Here is a 22,830-nt window from a genome sequence, read left to right on the forward strand (position 1 = left end):
CAGTGGAACTGGTTCAGATAGAAGTGATTTATTTTTTAACTTCAGCCTATGACAACAATACAATTCATATTTTAGGGACAGCAATGTTATAACATATGATAAAAGTGAAATGATGTTTTTGTTTTGTTTCACATACATTTAGTAAGGTTATTTTTTAATGCAGGACTCTGACTTGTACTGAGATTTACTTATACATGGATTCAGCATAGATTTGCTCTCTCTTGTATTCCCCATACATGATATGAAGGAGGCAGATTCAAGCAGCCGGTTACCTGAGTTACCTGAATACATTTCCAAATGAACCCTGGAACATGAATAAATGTATCGGGCTCAGTTTTATCCTCAAAAAAGTTCAGCAGATAACTGTGTAGGAGCCTCAGCGCTGTTGTTGGGTAAACTTTGAAAGCGCGACAATCTGATGGAGCTCTGGTGCCCCCACGTGGGCACAAATAACAACTACATCACATCAGTATTTCTGAATAAGGTTCATTCAATTATTTTAACCTTAAACATACTGGTTTTCAAACAACAAATAATTGTCTTCATTATCATTAAATAAACAATTTGGTTAAGTTGAATATGATATGAAATATGAAGTCTATATTTTTTCTGGTTTTATAATATTGATTCCCACCAAACGTGTTTTTTAAAAACTTATGAATACACATAGACGAATTACCTTTAAAAAAAACAACAACTTAGTTTTGAGTCTGTAAGCAGTCCTCTTTCTCTAAAGATTCTCACGTTGTTTTAGTCCACCAAACTTTAGAAACAAAACATGACTACTAAAAAATGAAATATAGGCTACTAACAAAGTCAAGTTAAGAGCTCTAAAATGAAAAAAAAAAAAAAAAAAAGCACACGTGAAGAGTTTTAACAATTCTCTGATTTTATGAATCACATAATATGGTTACTCAGTTTCCTTTTTTAAAGATGCACTGCGAAGTTTTGGTAAAAATGTGAAGATTGCAGAAATGTACAGGTTCTGTGGTATATGTTCAAAACTCGAACACAAACTGTCCTCAGAGGAAAATGTGATCCCTGTAACACTGTTTGAATATAGAATGATGGGTCCCGTAACTCTTCTGGTCATCTAATCTGTCCAAGAGGGAAACCACTGTTTACCTATTTACGTGCATCTCGATGACGTCGATTATTTTCACCTCGAGGGCGATGACGTTGCAACGGGGCGACGCGTCACGCCTCACGCCTCGCGCTTCGGCCGTGCCAGAGTAAAGATGGCGGACACATCGGGGATCGAGCAGCTGTCAGACGAGAAAGAAACAGATGAAGAGCTCAAGAAACGACAGAAACGACCTTGGGAGGGGTTGCACAGGTCGGGAAAAATCCGCATAACTCCAGAGCTACCGGAAACTTTGGGATTTTACGACATCGGTGCTGTCAGGAGGAGGGAGCAACGGGAGCAACCAGCAGGTAAAACGTCACGTCAGTACCTCATTACCTTGAATAAAACGGGATAATTTCGCTTCCCCGCTGCGTGTAGGTTGTGTGGACTCAGATTTATAATATTGCATCAACCACACCAACAAAAAAAATAGTCTGAATAAGTTATTAAAGCATCAGCGTCAATGCCTTCTGCTGTCAATGTCTCCTCCTCTCTATTAACTCCTAAAAATGCACAATTACGATAAAATAAAACAGCTCAGTGTTTAACAGAGTGGAGTAAATCATTAAAAACAAAGTCCCAGGTCTTCTATTTTAACTGTAAAAGCTACTATGCCCATGTCTAAAGTTAGTTAACATACAGTGATCGACAACGTTAGCTGCGTGCTAGAAGTCCTGTGGGCGGTAACCATGACGACCCTGCTCGGTCTTAAATAATAATACTTTAATATTGTATTATTATTCTTAGTTTGTAAAGTTATTTCATTTTTCAGTTTTAAAGAAACTATTGAATTAAAAGAAAATTAATAAATATTAAAGTGAATAGCTGCTGTGCTCCTAATGGGTTAATGTTGTGTCTTTGTAAATAATACAACAAGGTGTTACCTTCCTCTTTGTTGTCCTCTTCCTCGTCACCTTTATTGACAGACTCAGGAGTCCATTAGAAATAAAATCAAAACAAACAAGATAAAAAACACCATGTCAATTATTTACTAAGGCCGAGCATTTATCCTCGACCTGCTCTCTCTGAAAACGAACTCGAGGTAACGTTTGCTGTAAATTGGTGATATACAAATAAAGTTTGATTGATTGATGATCCGTCATGCTGTTCAGGTGTGACACTAAATAAAGAGACCTGTCAGATACATGTCTGATTAAATTGACTCTGTTAACACTTCAGGTTGTCACTCTCTGTTGCCTCAATAGTGTGTTTCTGATGAGGTCACAGAGTTTACAGTCAAGTTTGACCATTTCAGACACCGAGAGTCATCGGATTTGATAGTTATGATGGTAATATCATGAGATTAAAGACTGGGAGAGGTATTTGTGACTTGATTAATTGAATCAGTCATTCCCTGTCATAAACAATATGTTTCTGTTTGTAACTGATAATCTGAATATAAAGAAACTTTCACGTGTTGGAAGAACTAATGGACCATGCAAACTTTGATGGCTTCTCATTTGACCCTGCAGATAGCAGAGTTATCTCATCAAGAACAAGTTAAGGTGACATCCCAGGTCGAATAAACACGACTGAATAAATATTGAACAGAGTAAAGTACCACTATCAGAGACACTGTAGCTTTGACCAGAGGGAACATTTACAATTCAGTTCAAATGTATTAATGCATTACAGCGTGCACGCTGCTCTTGGGCTTTGGTGAAGTGTCTTTGTTATCGCGGCGTGCTCGTGGCGTCGGGTCCTTAGTTAAAGACTGGAGAAAATTCAGCTCAATGTGTGACTTGTGTGACAGCCAAACTGTGGCATGTTGAGCTACCGTTAAATATTTAGGTCACATGATGTCTTATGTTCGATGAGTTCCTCTTTGTCTTCACGTTATGATGCGCGACCTGTTTGATTCTCATGAGCTGAGCTCAACCAGAAATAATTTAAGGATGGTTTGCGGGCATTTAGATCAGACGGAGACAATTCACACAACGCAGTCTGTTTGTATGCAAAACAACCCCACCGTTTTATTTTCAGACTTTCCCAACCTTTTTCACGACACTTGATTTCACTTTAATGAAGTCTCTTCATATGAAATAGGTCGTCCAAACATAGAAATGTCCTTCTTTATTTTGAAAAAGTTTGCTTTCCCTAGAATAAAGCATTTCGTTTAGAGCTGATTTATACGTTTAAAACTATTTTTAAGTTCACACAACACTGAACTAATAATCTTAACATTTTAAACAACACAAACAATCCAAAGATGTTGTCTCGGACTCTGACCTTTACCATGTGTTATTCTTTCATTCATTTCATGCTTGAGAATCACGATAGCCATTTGTACCATTCAGAGAAGGTTCCTTCTCTTCCATGTTGCGGTCGGCGCTGTCATTGTGTTGATAGTCGTGGTTGTAATTGTTGCAGACAATGACCCTGTGCTAACACTAGCGCTCTAATGTTTTTCCAGATCCGTCGTTGACGCGATTCATCTCTGCAGAGCTCACCAGAGGCTACTTCCTCGAACACAATGAGGCAAAGTACACGGAGCGCAGAGAGAGAGTGTACACATGCATGCGGATCCCCAAGGAGCTGGAGAAGGTAGAGCGAGGCCCGAACTCACTCAGCTGCACCCCTTCCTCTTCCATCTGTGTGCGGTCATTCTCAGAAACACACATCACACATGCAGTCAGTTTACAGCTCACAGTAAGCTAACAGTAAGCTCATGAGTGTTTCATTCAGTCCTAAACTGGATAATCATCCCACGGTCAATGAGATCCTTCCACAGGACATGAAATAGGCCACTTTTAACCCTTAAGCTGCTGAGCGTGGACTCAGAGTTCTCCCCAAGTTGTGTATTAATGATGAACTCGTTTTGGTCATTTGGTGATTTTAAAATACCAAAGAGTATCGATGAGTTTGTGTCTCTCATTTAAAAGAAAATGTTTTCTTAACCAGTAGTTTTTGATATCGAAAACATCACTAAACTATCTTGTTGTCCCTAAATTAAACATTAAAGAATAATTAGTTTAGATAAACATTAGCTGCTTCATCAAATACTTATTTAAATCTGTATAACTAACAAAGTATACTCAATATCAAGTACTTTTCATTTATGTGTTGCACTTTCTGCAGTTTGTTATTGTTGTTCACCACATGAACCACCAGGTGGCAGTGTTGAGGGTTCCTGTTAATGTGCCTCTGTCTCTATGAATGGTAATAATCATTATATCCATGTCAACACAGGCAAACATGTCGCCTGTTTAGAAAATGTAGTGAAGTAGTTAAATCTCAGGTAGGAATGTAAAATCCATCAATAAGAGCTTTATGAGTATGCTGTTTGTTTTTTGTTTGCTTGTACTGTCGGGGGGGGGATTTGAGAAAACTGTCCTCCACACATCTGCACAAGCCAGCCCAGACTCGTGTAGCTCTCTCTCGCTCTTCCTCTGGGGAGAGAGAGGAATGTGTGCAAACATGAAAGAGCTCAGTTAGTTCACTATGTGAAGCACACTTACCAACTTCACCCACGCCTCACAAGGCCCCAAGAAAAGTCACACAAAATCCACCAATGAGGGAAAAGAGCCTCCCTCCAGCCTTTTCCTTTTCCTTCTGCTTAATGTTGTTTGTGGTGTGAGAAGACATCAGCAAGCTTTAACGCTACATCTCCTCCATCTTTCCCCTTAAATATGACATGGGAGTGTTTACAAGGATGTCGATGGCTGCTAAGGTACGTGACTGCTCTCTGAGTTTACGCAGGTGTTCCATGTGGCAGTAATGGCTGTAATTCTGTTGTTGTTGTTGCTTCTCTTATTTGTCGGCCTCTTTCCATCCCTCTTTCTTCAAGCACAGTCGCAGCAGACGTTTATGACACAGGTCTGGTTCTGTTTCAGCTCTCTTCCTGTTGGAGGGGTGTTTTTCCCCGCCGCTGTAACTTTGCTAGATGTTGCCGTGCGCCTGACTCCTGGTGGATGATGTCAGGTCTTTAAAAATGATGAGGGTCTTTAAATGGGCTCACAGCTGTCATCTCGATAAGCTCGATGAGTCGTGTCGTATTTCTGATCTTCTCTTGTTAACCTCGGTTCACGCTGACAGCCGAGGTCTGACTTGGAGGTGTTGCTGTGTGTCTCTTCCAGCTGATGACCTTTGGCCTCTTCCTGTGTGTGGATGCCTTCCTGTACGTCTTCACCCTGCTGCCCCTCAGGGTGCTGCTGGCCCTGCTCCGCCTCCTCACTCTGCCATGTTGTGGCTTCAGGTCAGAGCTGGAAAACACTGTACAAACTCCACTTCCTGTACTCAAAACATATGGTTATAATGTCACAGATAATGGCCCAGTGTCACTGTAGCCCCAGGTCCACACACACACACACACATACACACACACACACACACACACAGTATGAGCAAATGTTCAGATGAGTCACGTTTACAGCTAAACTAATGTTATCTTTTATCATGATGAACGTAAGATTACAAGAACGTGACATTTCCAAGCTCAAGTAACAAATCTGCATGTCTCATTGAACTTTGAACTTTAGTGTGAAATGAGTTTCAAACATTGTCAGGTCCCCTTTTAAAGTCTTGAAACTTAAAGTGTTGATTGTTGCTACGTCTCTGCACCTTTGACTGTTATGACAAGAACAATAACGAATTTTACAGTCAAAGCTGAATTAAAAAAAAAAATAAAATAGGAGTAGAAGATAATAACTTTATTTATATAACACCTTTGAGAACAAGTGCTTACAAAGTGCTTTACATATAAAAACAAATACATCAGCATTTAGAGAGACACACTTTAAAAGTGGACATTAGGATAAACTTGAACCAAAAGAGTCGAGCAGAAGTGATGCTGTTTGACTCTTCACACGCTCATGTCTTATACGCTATGATAGGACGCCCATCAGCTGCAGGAAATAAGCAGTTTCTACACGCGTGTTCAGGTGTGAATTTTATTCCATGACAAACAGCAGAAGTCTATTCAAGGAAGCTGTTTTCATACCTGTATGGAGATTCTGTTCAAGGTGCTGACTTTGTCTCATTTCATGGTTTACCTCTAAATACGACAAACATTCCTCATTTTAACTTAACTGTGTTTTCTTTTTAAAAAGCGTCATCTTAATTTGTACAAAGAATCTTTTATTGAACTATAAAGTATAGCAGCAGCTACAAGGTGTATTCACCCAAGCCCCCCGCCCTCCCCGATGAGGACACCTCCTGTCCTCCTGCCCAGCTCACCCTCTGTTTTTAACTCTTTCCTTGCCTTCCACGCCGCCTGCAGGGCACGCACATGCCCCTACTGCAGAAGAAGCAGGTACGCTCCTTAAAGCCTCTTCACGGTTTTCACTGCCCCGACCTGGCCTGCACACTTCCCTTCACCAGCTTCTCTCCATCTTCATTTTGTCCTCCGACACACAGCCTGGCCCCCTCCAGTCATGGCCCTCCAAGCTAGAGCGGCCATGTTGGTTCATCATAAGTCTGCAGTTTTTGTTTTTTCATCCAGTGAAGGTTTGCCAAGCGTGCATGCTCATTCTTATCGTCCTGTTGTTAGTCTACAGCGGCTACATGCTTAACCTGAGGGCTCCTCTGGATCAGTCTGGGGCTCACTTGTCCTGTTAGAAGGTGAAAACCATTCTTACCTGAACGGAAACCCCCAGACGCTCTACAGAAGCAAAACAGCTTCGATTGTGTCAACCGCCTGCTCCTCTCTAACAAGCTTCTGTAATCAGAAACCAGGCCTTCTCTTCTTCTTTGCCTGGTGCTGCAGTGTTTACGCCTACTCTGAAGCTGAATGTATGAATGGCACACGGTAATGGCTGCATATGGCTAACTGAACCCATTAATGTGTCATCTTTCTTCATGTGTTACGGAGAAGCGTGTAGCATAGAGATAGTGAGGAGTGCTTTGTGCAGGCGGCGCTTCCAGGCGGCTGCAGCAGCAGCAGCAGCAGCTTTGTGCCTCCAGGGAGCCGTGTGTGTCGCACGTGTCGAGGATAAGACCTGAAGCACCTGAATAACAAAACTGTTGTTTACTGGCACTGCTTTCCAACACAAGAAGAACAAGAGGAGTGAATCTTCTGTTTGTCTCTGTATTATTTAAACAGCTCTCCCAGTCTAGATTCATATGTGTAGGAATGTTCTTAACTCTATTGGATATCACATATCTGTGAGCAGCCGATCGAGGCCTGAGTGAACTGATTTAAAGGGCACAGGCTCCGTTTAGATGAGCTGTTACTCTGCGTCAGGTGCAGTTTGTGGAGTAAAGCTTTGTTTATTCTCTGTCTTGGTTTCAGTCTGCTGGGCAGAGGGGGTGAACTCCGCTCGGCAAAACAATACGCAAACACAGAGCGGAAACAAAAACAAAATCAGTCAGTTTATTTATTTATTTCTCACCTCATTTACGTGCGCTCATTTATCTCTGCTCAGCCTTAAAAATCTCTCTGGGGTTTTACTGTCGTCGACGGCGCACGGTGTTTGACCGCAGGCAGAGCTGAACTGCTGCTCAGAGGAGAGACGGAAAGCGACACAATATGAGTGAAAAGAAAAAAACAACAAGGGTAGACGACTATTTTAAAGTTTTCTGAAGAGCAGTGAGCGGATGACTAAAAAGGAAAACACACCCAGCGGAATAGGATAGAAAATACCCTCGAGACGACAAACAACCCAGAAAGATTAAAGAACCCCTTTGTTTATTATTACACTTTATTTAGTGAGAGTAAAATAATCAAATAAGCCTATAGATAAACTGAGAAATGGCAGATAGCAACGCTGTTATCATGCATTAACCTCTATGATGATTTGAATAGAGTCAATGATTTAAACGGTGCTGTAATATCGAGAGACAAACAAGTCTTGGATCAACGGGGTCCACAAATATTCAGCATGAAACGACTGAACAACCCAAACCTCCAGCTTGTCCTCTCATGTTTGAGCCATGCCTCCTTCACATGTGTGACCACTGGGTGGAGCTGTCGTACCACTGGGAAAAAACAAAACAGAACATTTTCACTCTGAGGGTAATACAGTATAAGAGGGATTGTAATATGTATAGTTAGGAAGGAAAGCAGCTCACCTCGGTGTTATAGATCTAAACCACATAGTTCTCTCATTGTGTTCTTTGGTATTTAAGACCCTGGGGGGAAAAAAAGATCTAGATGTTTCTTCCGTCTTGTTCCCTTCACAGAGACTCAGCAGACTGAGATACAGCTGATTGAGCTTTTTTTTTTACGTCTAAGTTCAGCAGCTCCCCCCCACACACACACACACACACACACACATACACACACACTGATTCATGATTTCTTTCACTCCTGCGTGAACATAGTGAGAGCGGAGGAGCGGCCCTGTGGTTACGATGCCAGGCTTACCACCAGCTCCTCATAGAGAAGGTAATGCTGGGCGTTGGAGTAGCTCATTGTCCTGCTGTTTAGTGCTGTAGTGAGTCCACCCTGTTGTTAATAGTCATTTAGTCTTATTAAGATCAGCCTGGTAGTTCAGCTGATTTAACAGTAACCCTCTTTAGTAAGCACAAATATTGAAGTGTGGTTGCACGGTCAGTCAGAGCTCGTGTTGGGAGAAGAGGAATCATCCTTGCCTCGTTGTAGTCTGTGGTGCTTGCAGACGTACAGCATAGAGCAGCCACACAGCTGACATGTGGAATATGCAGGACGTCTTACGAGTTAAGCCCTCCCCGCTCTTCTCCCCAGTTATCCCTGTCATAGTAAATAAGGGGTCCTATGGATTAACATCCTCCAAAGCTACCGCTGCAGACCCGCTCTCTAAATGATGAAAGCTGCACATGTAGCAAAACATGTGAACGTTTTTAGCCGATTTTTACGGATTTGCAAGTTTGCCCACTTTTGTTCCATTTAACATATTGGTCTAAAATGCTGCGCCGAGTTTGACGTTTTTGCTCTTTTTCTTTTTTTTTTGTTCTGTAGATAAGAAGGGCCCAGATGTAATCGTGTTTGGGCCGAAGCACAGGACAAAACAGAGACATATTAAAACCAGATAGAGCTCATGAATGAGGTTGCTCTTAGTATCAAGGGGATCCTCACTGTGATATTAAAATGTGAGCTTGTATATTTGTCATAACTTGCTGCCTTTTTTTCATTATGGGTTTTTGTTGTATTTGTTTACTGTTTGTGTTGTTCTAGAAGAAGACACGGTTAGTCAGAGCGTCTTCGACCAGCCGTACTCAGGATCGTGTTTGTCGAGGTCGGAGGCCTCTTTGTGTTCCCTCTGTCACTGTCACTCATTTCAAGATGTTTTTATCATCGCTGTGTCTGGGCACACACATGACATAGTTCACTCACTCGGGCAGTTATGATGAGGTTGTGTTTGCATGCGAAGCATATTCACTGCTTATGAATATACTGCATTTTCCCAGCATGCACATTGTGTGATCAGTGTTTCAGAAGCCTCTTAAATGTCTTCCTGCTTCTTGGCGTTCACTTAAAGTCTGTGTGTGTTTTTGTGTGTGTGTGTGTGTGTGTGTGTGTGTTTTTGTGTGTGCGTGTGTGTGGTCAGCGGGTCACGGCTGCTGCAGCCGGCGCAGGTGTGCGACATGCTGAAGGGCCTGATCCTGGTGCTCTGCTTCTCCATGATGCATTATGTGGACTACTCCATGATGTACCACCTGATCAGAGGGCAGTCCGTCATCAAACTCTACATCATCTACAACATGTTGGAGGTAAGTCACGTTCGTACACTCACAGCGGCCCCCTCTGCTGGAGAATGACAGCGTGTGTGCGGAAGGTGTTCGACCTTCTGGACATGCGGATAAATGAATCTGGTTGTTGGTGCACTTAGAAAAAAATCAAACAGATAAAGGGACCAATTACAGCAAGTTAATAGTTAATAGTTGTAATCAGAGAAAATAAAGCACTACAAGAACCAGAGCAGCTCTGTGTGTGTGGTTGCATGTTTGTGTGTATGAGAAGCTCCGGCTGTTTCTCTACACGCCGTGCTTCTGCAGTGCCGTACTGCAGTGCGCATTCGCAGACTCGTACGCCGTTGCAGACTCGATGTAAAAGTCCAAAGACACGCTGATGAAAATCTCGGTGGGAAAGGACTCGGGGGGGCAGTGCGTGCTTGTTCGGCTTGTTGGTGTCTGTCACCCTCACACTCTGCCTCCGAACACAACGTGGAAGAAGACGGCGCTGTAAGAACATCTGTTTAATCTTTGAGCAGATGTTGATGCCACTGATAATGAGCCAGTCATGTTCAGTGCTCCTGATTCCTGTTACACATTCAAAGTGCTTTGTGTGTTTCGAAGGATGAGGTGCATTACATGCTCGACTGTATTTGATGTCGTCTCTTATATGACATAATGAACAGTGGAGTTATGAAGGCTGATTTTTAACCCCGTCGACAACGAGTGATTTTTCTCTCAAAAGACAACAGAACGAGTCTGCGTCATTCGAGTTGATGCTAAAAAACAGCCAAAACTACAAAGAAACAACAATAAGAAGGAGATACAATGGTGGAAGTTTCATTGAATGATTAGTAGGTCATGATCTTTATCCGTCATTTCTCTGTTAGGTGGCTGATCGCCTCTTCTCCTCGTTTGGTCAAGACATCTTGGACGCTCTCTACTGGACGGCCACGGAGCCCAAAGAGCGGAAAAGAGACAGCATAGGAGTCATCCCTCACTTCATCATGGCCGTGTTTTACGTCTGTATCCTTCTGCTTCAGCAGAAATATGACTGCAGACGTTGTTTTTGTCTCTTTTGACATATTTGACAGATGACATGTCGTCGCATCACAAACAACTCGTTACTAACTTCTGCAGCGCTCCGCTGCTATTAACCAGAATGTTTTGATTTTCTATCAACAAGATGGATAGAAACAAAACGCTTTATGAATGTTTCATCTGATTTAGCTTCTCTAAGTAACACGACCTTCAGTGAATATTGTTTCGTTAGCGTTGTAATGAAGTGCTGCTCGGTGCTAAAAGCTTCATAAATCAGTTCTTCTCCTGAGCGTCTGTTTGCCAGTCCTCCACTCCATCCTCATCATGGTCCAAGCCTCCACCCTCAACGTCGCCTTCAACTCACACAACAAGTCCCTGCTCACCATCATGTTGTCCAACAATGTAAGCACACACACACACACACACACACACACACACACACATACACATGCATTGTTCAAGCTGCTGCTATGGTGAAAAGTAAAAAATAACGATATTGTGCACACTAAATATTATGTTACGGTTAATATCTGCATGCACAATAAAAACATCTTGTGTGCACAATATCTTTTTTTTTTTTTTTTTTAACGTCCTCTGCAGACTTCAGTCCTTTCTGACTACTTGCTCACAAATGACACTTTTCTAATAAAATGTTTTTGCAGAAGTACCACAGTCAGGTTGCTGGTGATGAAATGTTACTGCTGCAAACTGCAACAAGCTCGTTGGTGCCGTATTTTCCGGATCATAGATTCTGCTAACTGTGTTTCTCCCTCTGTCAGTTCGTCGAGATCAAAGGGAGCGTTTTCAAGAAGTTTGAGAAGAACAACTTATTCCAGATGTCGAACAGTGGTAAGATATTCAATGTCAAAGTCAAGTACTGGAAAGAGCGAGAGGCACACGACAAACCAAAGCGACAAAAAGAAATGTCCACATCAACACCTTTTTCTGGTTTCCTGTTTGATGTGATGTCAGGCTGCACAGGGTGACATTTACCAAATGAAAAGTGTCCTTTTGAATCAAATTCTCGGGTTATCGAGTTGCACTGATCAGCTGGCCTGCTGAAAAAAAGATTTTAAAGTCCACAAATGGTGAAGCTGGAACCAACAGATAGTAGCTGGACACGTTCAGCTGATCATTGTTTGTTAAAAAGTGACACCTTCACGTTGCTGCTGGATAGACGTATGCACAACGCCGAGCATCAAAACAAGGGGAAAAGCATTCAGCACTGGGCCTCCACTTATTCACATACTGTGCGAGTGGATCTCTTAGTCATTCTGAATGCAGAGATGTTTCATGTATTGTTCCTGTTCCCTTTGATTCCCTGATCTCTGTCACACTCATTGTGCTCTAATGACAGCAGACGAGAAGAAGCCTTAATCAGCTGCCATTTCCCTCCCACAGCTCGCTCACGTCTTGGAACATTTCCTGTTTAGGGAGCTGAGCAAATGCTCCGAGCTTGCTTGGTGTTATCCGCGCAGATGATTGCATGGTGCATCTTTGAATCATGGTAGATGGATGTTTATAGGGTGCAATGGTATGGTAAGACTAAATGTCAGTTTAACAACGCTGCTTTGATGTATGAGAAGTGCTCAAAGCACCTGCCGGGGTAACTGACAGCTCTGACTCATTTCAGCCCTTCTTTAACACCACCTGCTTAAACACCTAACTATTGTGAAAGGGAACCAAGTGAGGGTGAGACTTTCTGCGGCCGTGTCTGGAATGTTAATGCCTCTTATCTCCGCTTTTTTTCTTCCCAGAGTTGAGAGATTGTAATCACAAAAAAATGTCGATTTGACCCTGCAGATATTAAGGAGCGGTTCACCAGCTACGTTCTGCTGCTCATCGTGTGTCTCAGGAATATGGAACAGTTTCTGTGGAAGCCAGGTAATTTACGATTTTCGTCTTGATAGAAATTCCCCCCCAAAACATGCCGACTTACTCGAGCCCACCGTGCCACCTCGGGAATCTTCACCCCTCACAAACCGGCCAGGGAGCAGACGTGAGGGATGAAAGCCGTCTGAACACAGTCACCTCTTCCTGTCAGTCTCCGAGCCACACACACAGTCGATGACAGACGGGTGCTGTCAGCTGAAATCCTAATGCTGATGTGTTAATTCCAGCAGAATCACAAGTCCCCACTCATTATTTACTTATCACTCATGCTGCATTTGAGGTGCCTGCGTGTCTTTATTTCACCAAAACACAAAGTGAAAAGGAGCTTCACTATACTTAAACAAAAAAGCTGCTTTATGATATTTGCTTTAATGGCTACGTGCTCTGAATATGGATGTTGTTCTCTTAGAGATTCAAACACACTTACATTTCCAGCGTGTAGACTTGAGAAGAGGCTGATATCAAACACTCTTCTGATCCTGTTGTGATTATAACATATCTGTACTGAGGTTAAGTAAAAGCCTTATTTGTTTGTTGTTTTGCTCAACATCACATCGTCCGTAACGCAGCTGACAGCAGTCGACGTTGGTGGGAAAGTAAATGTTGTTGTTTCATTGTTTTTGCCCTCAGACCACCTCTGGGTGATGTTCCCTGATGTCTTCATGGTCATTTCGTCTGAAATCCTCGTCGACATCATCAAACACGCTTTCATCACCAAGTTCAACGACATCACTGCAGATGTAAGAATAAAACCCAGAATATATTTAATAATCATTCTGAAACGGCTCCATTCACCGACTCTCTGCACGTGTGTGTGTGTGTGTGTGTGTGTGTCTGTGGTGTAACCCACCTCTCGTCCAGGTGTACAGTGAATACAGAGCGAGTTTGGCCTTCGATCTCGTCAGCAGTCGACAGAAGAATGTAAGCAGTGTCTGTTTTCACAAGTTATTAAGTGAAGCCGACACAGCTGTAACCTGCTTCTTTGTCTCTTTGCAGGCCTGTACTGACTACAGTGACTCAGTGGCCCGGAGGATGGGCTTCATCCCTCTGCCTTTGGCTGCGCTGGTGAGAGACAGTCAGACGTTAGCAGCAGAATGTTTGTAAATTCATGTCGGCCAGAACTTTCATCTTAGTGCATAAAGGACCCGTGTCCACCTCGCGTTTCTTCCTCAACGTCCAGCATCTTTTTTCTTTTTTTTTTTTTTCAATGAGTAGAGCGCGTTCTTAGTAGGAGGCCTAGATCTAGACCTAGATGAAAAGCACTGTGGCGTTTTTGTGCGGCCGCTCAAGATGGAAATCGTTAAACTTTTCAGAAAGGCGCCGTTGACGTCACCGGCGCTGTTTTGAAAAATGTTTTATATTCCCGGTAGTTTTGTCTCCTGCGGACCGCATCTTGTACCCACGTACTTTCTGCTCCGAGTCTCCTGGGGTTAAAAAAAACGATGTCAGATATCTAGCGTGCAGTAAAAAGTAACAGAGCCGTATCGGTCATGCAGCGTTCTGCACAACAGTGCGAGGTGGACACGGGGCCTGAGAAGAGAGTTGCTGCCTGACGGTTCTCACCATCCTTTAAATCCCTGTTTTGTGCTCTGTAATGTTGAACAGCTCATCCGGGTGGTGATGAGCTCTGTGAAGGTGCAGGGCGCTCTTTCATACACGTGTGTGTTCCTCTTTTATCTCGGGTAAGTCTGCTGAAGTTAAACAGTTTGTCTTTGATGTTGCTGTTCTTATACAGAGGCGTTTATTGAACGTGCCCCGTCCTGATTGAAAATCAAGACAGCTTTTAAATTCTTCTGAAGCTCAGTCTACTTAGACTGAACATGAGTTTTAAATATGACACGTGTTTCAAAATTGTAATCTGACTGTAAAAATGTAACCCAAGAAGAAGAGATTTAAATTTGACAGTATTTCACATTTTTAAAACATGCACACTAACCTCATGATAAAGCATGATGTCATTCCTGTCGAAGAAACACAGACATGGTCTCATTTATTTCCTCATCTATATCTTTAAATATTTGTGTCAAACATGCACAGGGACTCTCACAGAGTCGTTGATGCTCTACATATGAACATGCTTGCAGGCTGTCTTATACATGCAGGGACTGTCATAAACAAACACACAAAAACACAGTTACATAAGCATTAACACTGCCCTCACATTCTCCCCGCACTGAGCTGCTGATAGCCTCGCTCCTTCTCTTTCGGCTGATCCCATTGGACTCGTACCGTTGAAGAGTTTCCCTCGGGGTGAAGAATACAATGTTGTCATCTCTGGTGCCATCTCTGGCCCTTCCCCACCCCCCGGTTTAAAAATAGCTCTGCCTCGGCACAGGCCGCTGTGCCGCTTGGCGAAGATTCAGCTGCACAGAGTCTTTCAGTCTGAAACGCCCTGTCACGGCGAGCAGTGGTCCACAGACCCAAATGTGTCCGTCTTTGTCTCGTCAGTGTGGCAGGGGCCGGCCTTAAAGCAGAGCCCAGAAACACAGAAGGATGGTGCACATCAGCGTCCCGGTGTCAGTGGTGGGATGTGAACACTGGCGATCGAAAGCAGATGGTAGAAGAGAGTCATTATATGTGCAGCCCAGCTCAAGACAGCACTGTGATAACTCAGCTGCAGGAAAAATGACTGCTCAGTTCTGACCTAAATCATAATCGTCATGATTTTTCATACCATCTTGTCCCCTCCTTCAAAAATAATGTTAGGCTAAAAGCAGTCTCACCATGTGACATGTTTTTACATTGTCGATGAGTTGATCTTTCGAGCAGACGTCCGACGTGCACAGCTCTGAACTGCCGCCCTCTCCCTCCCCGTAGGCTGGTCTCACTGAAAGTGCTGAACAGCATCGTGCTGCTGGGGAAGTCGTGCATCTACGTGAGGAGGGCCAACATGGAGGACAAGCTGTTTGAGAAACCCTCAGCCTCTGCTTCGTCCTCTGAGAAAGGCCCCAGCCAAGCTGAGGACAGATGTCCAACACCTTCAGGTAAAAGTTCCTTTTCTTTCCAGAGCTTAAAACATGCTGAAAGTTCATACACAGATGATTATAGATCTCATGTTCGTTTGTTTTTTCTATGAGGCCCAGAAAACGTTATTCATCTACGTATTGCAAACCATTAAAATGAATCCAAGCAGATCATGGATCAACTGTGATCTGTTTCACCACAGCAGTACGTCATGAAATAAAAAAAAATACCGTGCAGGAATTTCAATTACAAGGGGTCACTGCACACCTTAAAAAGCCTTTGACTTCAGAGGTAGGGTTGCCTCATGAGTGCACACTAAGTAATCTAATTAAAACCCTGACACCTTGTATTTAGTAAGATGTCAAACTAATGATAACATGAATGAAGAAGGTCTCGCTTTAACACAAGGCAGATGTTAGGATTTCAATTGACTTTAACATTTTTACAGTATCCAAAAGTAGAAGCAGGCACATTAGACATTGAAATGTTCCTGTGCATGAAAAATTCAGAGTGTCTGCAGGAACCCTCAGCTGGAGGTCATCATGCAGCGTGAACACAGCAGTTTGAGTTTGAATCTAATTACAGAAACAAAAACATGAAATTCTGCAGTTGCCGTGTGAGCAGCACAGAATAGTTGATTATTAGGAATTTCACAAAAAGCTTGTAATCACAGAGCATGGGCTGGCAAGCTTCTGCTCATGTGCACATTTTTACAGATATTCAAAGTGTCGAGAAGAGTCTGGCAGTTGTTAAGGAAACATATGGAGTAAATGAGATGTCCTGGGATTTCATCTTACTTATAAATAATGCTGCATGTTGCTCCCTGATCTCTCCTGTCTCTGTGCACTGTGATATACTGTACTAATAAAACACAAGTGTCTCACAATGATCCTTTAAAACACACCGAGGAGACGAGGCACTGCTGTAGTCTCTCTGATTTTAAGATTTATTATAGCTGTAATATTTCACTTCTGCTGTCAGTGTTTCCAAACACTGTTGGTTATATTTAAACACTGGGCTTTTTAAAATCGTCCCCCCGCGTAGAAGAGTCACATTTATATAAATGTCTGTGGACATTGAGCTGACTCTTTAAGATCCGTCATCAGACATTTAGCTGACACTCGTATGCAGACAGATGAGTCAGCAGGTGGCAGCTCAGTGTCTGATGGACACATTCAGTCTGTCCATTCATCTGCTGTAAGTTTTAAAGGAGCAATATGTAGCTCTGCCCCCTAGTGTTTAAAATGAATGCTGCAGTCTAAACTCTAATCATCACAGAGAGCTGCCCCCTAGTGTTTAAAACGTGTACTGCAGTCTAAACTCTAATCATCACAGAGAGCTGCCCCCTAGTGTTTAAAACGTGTACTGCAGTCTAAACTCTAATCATCACAGAGAGCTGCCCCCTAGTGTTTAACATGTGTACTGCAGTCTAAGCTCTAATCCTCACAGAGCTGTCTGGTTCCGCCCCCTCCTCTCTAGAGTGGATGCTCACACAGGTCACTGTAGCTTCAGTGTTTAGCCAGCTCTGCATGGGTCTGTAAAGCTTTCTGCGTTCTAACCTCTCTCCATGTTTCAAAAGCATCTCCAACATTGATCCTAGTTTGAGCAGCTTTCTGCTGCTGGAACTTATTAGAAACATGCAGAGGCTTTTTAGCTCGGGTACAATCACTTCTATCTGAAGCAGTTCTCTTCCATCGCTGCAGCTGACGAGTCGAAAAGAAAACGTTCAGTTTTTGTCACGATAGTTGTGCCAAAAGTAGTAAATGTTTAGTGTTTGATTTATATATTTATCGTTTCTGCTGTAGTTGTTTAGATCTGATCCTAAACAGTAAATGATGGTGATGCTGCAGGTACAGGATGTGACACGCTGAAGCACTTCCTTCCGAACATACCGCGTCTCCACCATCACAGCTGTTCAGCTGTTCCCTTCAGTGAAATGCACCTCTCGTGATGCTTCTCATCTCTATTAACGCTTTATACGTTGTGTCGTTATTTAAGCCTTCTGACCTAAATTCACATCAGTAACAAAAACCTTGACACCATCTATTAGACTTTAGATGTGGTGTTTATGACTGACACCTAAAATAATAAACAGCCCCTCAGTCCGTCATTCAAATATTAACATATGAATATGTTCATTAACATTCATGTGAATATGCTGACAGAGCGTTGAACAGACCCTCGATGTGAGGCGCTCAGACAATAAAACACAGATTTGGAGGAGGCAGCATCTCCCTGTCATCCGCAGCCAAATCCCCGCAGATCTTTCTCCTGCCTCAGACCCGCCTGCCGCGCTGAGCCAGGAGCTTTAAACCACAAAGATCCTGATGGTGCATCCCGCCGCATCGAACATCAAGGCTCCTGCCAGCGCTCGCGTCGCAAACAAGTCGGGGGGGTTCTCAGAGTGCGGCAGACGTGCGGCATGTATCATACTCAGAGAGGGGAATTAATGCACGTCTTCTGCTGCTGGGATTTTAACCCGCAACCCCTCGCTGTTCTAACATTTCAACGCTCCGGTGTCTGTGCCTCGAGCGTCACCTGCCGCTCCGGTGGGTTCTCTGCACCGTGAAGTTCATCGACACGTCTTTGTCTTCACAGTGATCCGTGTTCGCGTCGCCATCTGTCTTCACCGCACGCCGCTGTCCAGAGGGCAGAGCCGGGTAACGAGGGCTTTCACATCAAGCTCCGTATGGTGCTTCACTTTTATCAACGCTCACGTGTCGACATTTCTTCCAAATGTCTCGTTATGTTGTCCCCCCCCCCCCCCCCGAGGGTGAAATCTATTCACACACGTGAACGAAGCAGACGGGTGTGATTACAAGACAAGAAACCACACGACTGCAGAGCTCCGTCCACTTCCTGCTCTCTCTCTCCTCTCTCTCCCTCTCTCTCTCCTCTCTCTCCCTCTCTCTCTCTCTCTCTCTCTCTCTCTCTCTCTCTCTCCCTCTCTCTCTCTCTCTCTCTCCTTCCTTCTCTCTCTCCTCTCTCTCTCTCCTTCCCTCTCTCTCTCTCTCTCTCTCTCTCTCTCTCTCTCTCTCTCTCTCTCTCTCTCTCTCTCCCTCTCTCTCTGCCATGAGCTTCGACAGAGTCATGGAGAGGATGTGCGATCTGAAAGAGGGAGCGAACTTCCTGATCTGTCGTCAAAGTTAGCGTGAAGAAATAATGCGGGAAGACGTTTGAGCTTGTTTATTTATTGACGATCAACAGCTTACCTCCTTATAAATTCCTCTCTGATTCTCTGCTGACTGATTCGTGCAGAGCCCGAGGTGATCTTCCTCCACAGCCTGACAGTTTCTAATAAGAGTCGGCTTCAAATAATCTGTGTGTTTCACGTGTTGGTAGTTCTTCTCTGTATATATGCTGAGCGGGTTGCAGCCGTACGATACAGTGAAGTGTCGGTTCAGCTCTGTCTACTGTAAGAATAAATGTTTTTTCAGCAGCGTGGTAGCCTCAGGCCGCGCTCGTCTCCGAGGAACACTCTTGTTAATATTCCCTCTAATATGATGAATTATTCCTTTTGGTTGATTAGTTTTAAAGTTACGCACGCGCTTAGAGAGGCTGCACGTAACACGATGTGATGCAGTAGAAACTTTCTTCTCTGGCTTCCTTGTTATGATTCTGCCTCAGTGCTGCTTCATGGCTGAGCAGTCAGGTGGGTGTACGTTGGCTGGCTGCTGAGTCGGGCAGCTTGAATCACTCTCGGTCGCTCAGGCCAGAACACCTTCGAATCGAAGCTCCAAGTCTGCACGTCTCCCTCCTCCATGATTCTTCCTCTTCTTCCTCCTAGTGACACACCAGGAGCCTCCTCTTCTGTTTTCCTGTTTTACCACTTTAAAGTAGAGCGTTACATGAAACACTTTTGGACGTGAGGTTTGGTTGCACTCTGATGTCAATGTGCTAAATGATGCTGTGGACACCTGGTGGTTCTGTCTCCACAGACTGAATCTGAATATTTGAAACTTGCCAAGAAAACAAACATATTCACCAAATAATCAACACGTTTCCAGGCGTAGTCCTTTAGCTTTGACTCTCCCGAGTTTCACTCCTGTTTTACTCGGGCTATAGTGGTTGTGTTGCCTCTGAGTGCTGGCTAACACAGTTGTCCTACACTCAGCACTGTGCCTGAAGGCCTCTCGTGTTGTGTCAGTGAAGTGAGCAGGCATCAGCTCTCTTCATCCACAGCTTGTTTGTTTGTCATTAAATGTGTTTCCCTCTGTTTCCTCACAGGAGAATCCAACGTTGAGGAGACGTCTCTCCCACTCAACAGAGCACCTTCCTCCTCCTCCTCCTCCTCCTCTTCCTCTGTGACCACCCAGCCCACTCCCAGGACCGACTTATTTCCTCCCCCGCCCACTGACTCCTCCTCTTCTGCTGCTGCTGCTGCGGCTCGCAGACCTCCGACACCCCCGCCTGAGCCGGAACAAGGTGCAGCCTCGCTCTCCAAAGAGGAGGAAGGGGAGGTAGAAGGCGAGTCGGAGCTGAAGCACAGGACTCCCAACAAAGATCTGTTGGAGATCGACCGTTTCACCATCTGTGGTAACCGCATCGACTGAGCCGCCGCTGATGTAGCGATTCACCACTCAGGAAAGACGGAGAGCAAAGGACTGTTCAGGTTTGCTCTCCTCGCCAACAGCAGCAGAAAGCTGAGTATTTATTCAAGCCAGTGGCAGCACAGTAAGTTATTGTGAACACGGGACACTCGGTGTGTCAGACGATCCTGCTGCCGAAGCCTGAAGTCAAGAAGTTTCACAAAGAAAACTTCAGAAAGAGAGACTGTGGCAGCCCTGAACTGTGTGTGTGTGTGTGTGTGTGTGTGTGTGTGTGTGTGTGTGTGTGTGTGTGTGTGTGTGTGTGTGTGTGTGTGTGTGTGTGTGTGTGTGTGTGTGTGTGTGTGTGTGTGTGTGTGTGTGTGTGTGTGTGTGTGTGTGTGTGTGTGTGTGTGTGTGTGTGTGTGTGTGTGTGTGTGTGTGTGTGTGTGTGTGTGTGTGTGGAAGTGTTTGGATGTTTCAGGTGTGAATGTGTGTGTGCGTGTTTGTTAAAAGTGTGGGTGTGAGAGCACGTAAGCACTTCCTGTCAGAGCAGCACTGGGAGCAGAAGGAAAAAAAAAATTCTCAGCTCACGTATCAGCCACAGAAACTTCCGGACCCCGTTCATTAAAGGAAACAGCTCGTTATGAATCCTCAAACGTATAAAGGTTGTTCATCTCTATTTTCAACGTGTCGTCCAACATATCTGTTTTTACCACTCAGGCTGTGTGATCAGACCCTTCAGACCTGGGCTGAAGCTCAGGACTCAAAGGCGTCTCAAAGCTTCCTCTGATGAGATCTGTACAGCCAGTGGTTCCCAACCTGAGGGTCGTGACCCACACGAGGTCCGGGAGAGGTGCTGCTCAACGTGGACTTTAAGAGGGCTGACATATAGAGCTGAGTTCAGGAGTCTAAACCTCGAGTGATGCATCCTAACACTTTAACGTCTTTGATAGCAGATGAACGCCACTTTGAATAAGAGCTGGAGGTAGAACGTGTACACAGATAACAGGTACAGTGTGGGTATGCTGAAGTCCGGCCCAGCAAGTGAAGGATCGTTAATCTGAGCAGGACGAGAACAAATGTGAAAATCTGACTACTATAAATCTGGTTCCTCTACCAGCTGCTCATGTTTTTCACACGGCAACTAAAAAAAAAAAAAAAAAGAAATATGGGGGGAAAAAAACAAGACCAATATGTTAAGAAAAAAAAAAAAAAAGCTTAAAATGCAGAAGGATAACTTTATTGTTCTTCTTTCTTGGGTTAATATCTCTGCAGCACATTCATACTCACATGACATGACATGACCTTCACACGTGTTCGACTCGTCCTTCATGTTGAGGGGAATGTTTGCACTGACGGACCGTAATGTCTTAAGTATGTCGGGTCATAAAAATAATTGTTCTGATGTTTACATCGTAGAAAATAGAAGCAATATTTCCACAACAAAATGCCTTCTTGCATGCCTGTTTACAATTTGTTGATTTAGACTTTTAAGTTTCTGACATTGCAAAGAAAAAAAAAAAAATCTATTAATAATATATTTAACAGATCTCGTGTATTTAACAGGAGTGTAAGCAATATATTTAAAATGTTCTACCAGAGTTTTCTCATCCTGCAGCCATGCCAAATGTTTCTCTTGTGACGTGATCCGGATCAGCTCAGAGGAGTGTAGCATGACCTGCTCCAACACGGACGAGTGAAATCAGAAATATACGCACAGCAGTGTTTTTAACTCGTCTGCTTGAGTTCAGGTTCATTATCTCTGCTGCACTCTTTTCATTCGTACATGTGAAACAATAATGTATTTAAAGATTCTGAAGCAGAGACGCTCACATGAGAGTGCTCAGCAGAAGAATGATATTTATAATAAAAGCACATATGGGTCGGGTGGTTTGATTACGTTCATCACCGCTGTGAGAAGGACCGAGGTTCTGTTCTTGGAGCTGCCACGAGTCGTCTGATTTTTGTTTTTTGCTGCACATGAAACTCTGTGGCTCTCCTCGGTCCTTCTCATGGGTTTGTCCTCTGGCCTGAGCTTCAGAGTCTGATTTCTAAAACAGCCTGTCAGAACCACAACCGGACCCGTCTGAACTCGTCTGAGCTGACGGAGCGCCATGGTTCAGTACACTGCCTGCTTTGTTTCACTCTGGTTTTCTTTTGTTTTAATTCCTACCTCGATTATTGTCTAACATGCCCCTTTTGGATCAATAAAAGTTTGTTTCTTAACTCGGTTGTTTCTGTGCTGTCCTGAATGAATCGTTTCTGTGACGATACCCCACGTGTCTCTGTTCGCTCAGTCTTACTGGTTTCTACTCATTTTAAGACTTCCTGTTGCCCCAGTCAGCTTCCTGACGAGGCAAACTTCCTTCAGATCTGAAACTATGAGGAAAGGTTCACTCAGCCGAAGACTCAGGGAGTTTTTGTAATGGTAAACATATGAAGTAGAGTATTTGGTAAAGCTGCCTGTTAATTCAATCCTCTTTAAAGCCAACCTAAAGCCAGCGATTGGATGCATCAGAGCATGCAGACGAGGTCAACAGGTTCATATGTTGCTCTGAAGAAGGAAGTCAACAGCTGCTCTCCAATCAGAACAGGAAGAGCAAACACTCAGGCGACCCTTTAAAACCACCTGAGCATTGTTTACGTGCACCTCATCATGGCCAGTGTAACACACACACACACACACAC

General features: G+C 43.8%; 1 protein-coding gene and 1 long non-coding RNA gene across 3 annotated transcripts; one reads left to right on the plus strand and one right to left on the minus strand.

Moving 5' to 3' along the window:
- The first annotated feature begins 1,059 nt into the window (after positions 1–1,059).
- Positions 1,060–22,368, plus strand: tapt1a (transmembrane anterior posterior transformation 1a). Of its 2 annotated transcripts, XM_079351601.1 has the most exons (15): positions 1,060–1,434; positions 3,540–3,670; positions 5,203–5,321; positions 6,345–6,377; positions 9,592–9,754; positions 10,606–10,741; positions 11,061–11,158; positions 11,536–11,605; positions 12,560–12,640; positions 13,280–13,389; positions 13,511–13,570; positions 13,646–13,714; positions 14,255–14,331; positions 15,467–15,633; positions 19,841–22,368. In XM_079351601.1, the coding sequence occupies exons 1-15, from the start codon at positions 1,239–1,241 to the stop codon at positions 20,164–20,166; spliced, it is 1,836 nt and encodes a 611-aa protein (XP_079207727.1). In that variant the 5' UTR covers positions 1,060–1,238; the 3' UTR covers positions 20,167–22,368. The 2 variants fall into 2 exon arrangements, with proteins under 2 accessions (XP_079207727.1, XP_079207728.1); XM_079351602.1 differs by lacking the exon at positions 6,345–6,377 and having other exon boundaries at positions 1,064–1,434.
- LOC306828876 lies at positions 6,548–9,573 on the minus strand. The gene is made up of 2 exons (XR_013779803.1): positions 8,250–9,573; positions 6,548–8,212 (listed from the first exon to the last, which is right to left on the minus strand). It is a non-coding gene; the product is annotated as an uncharacterized lncRNA (long non-coding RNA).
- Positions 22,369–22,830: the final 462 nt, after the last annotated feature.

The sequence above is a fragment of the Symphodus melops genome (assembly GCF_947650265.1).
Source record: "Symphodus melops genome assembly, chromosome: 9".
NCBI lineage: Eukaryota > Metazoa > Chordata > Actinopteri > Labriformes > Labridae > Symphodus > Symphodus melops.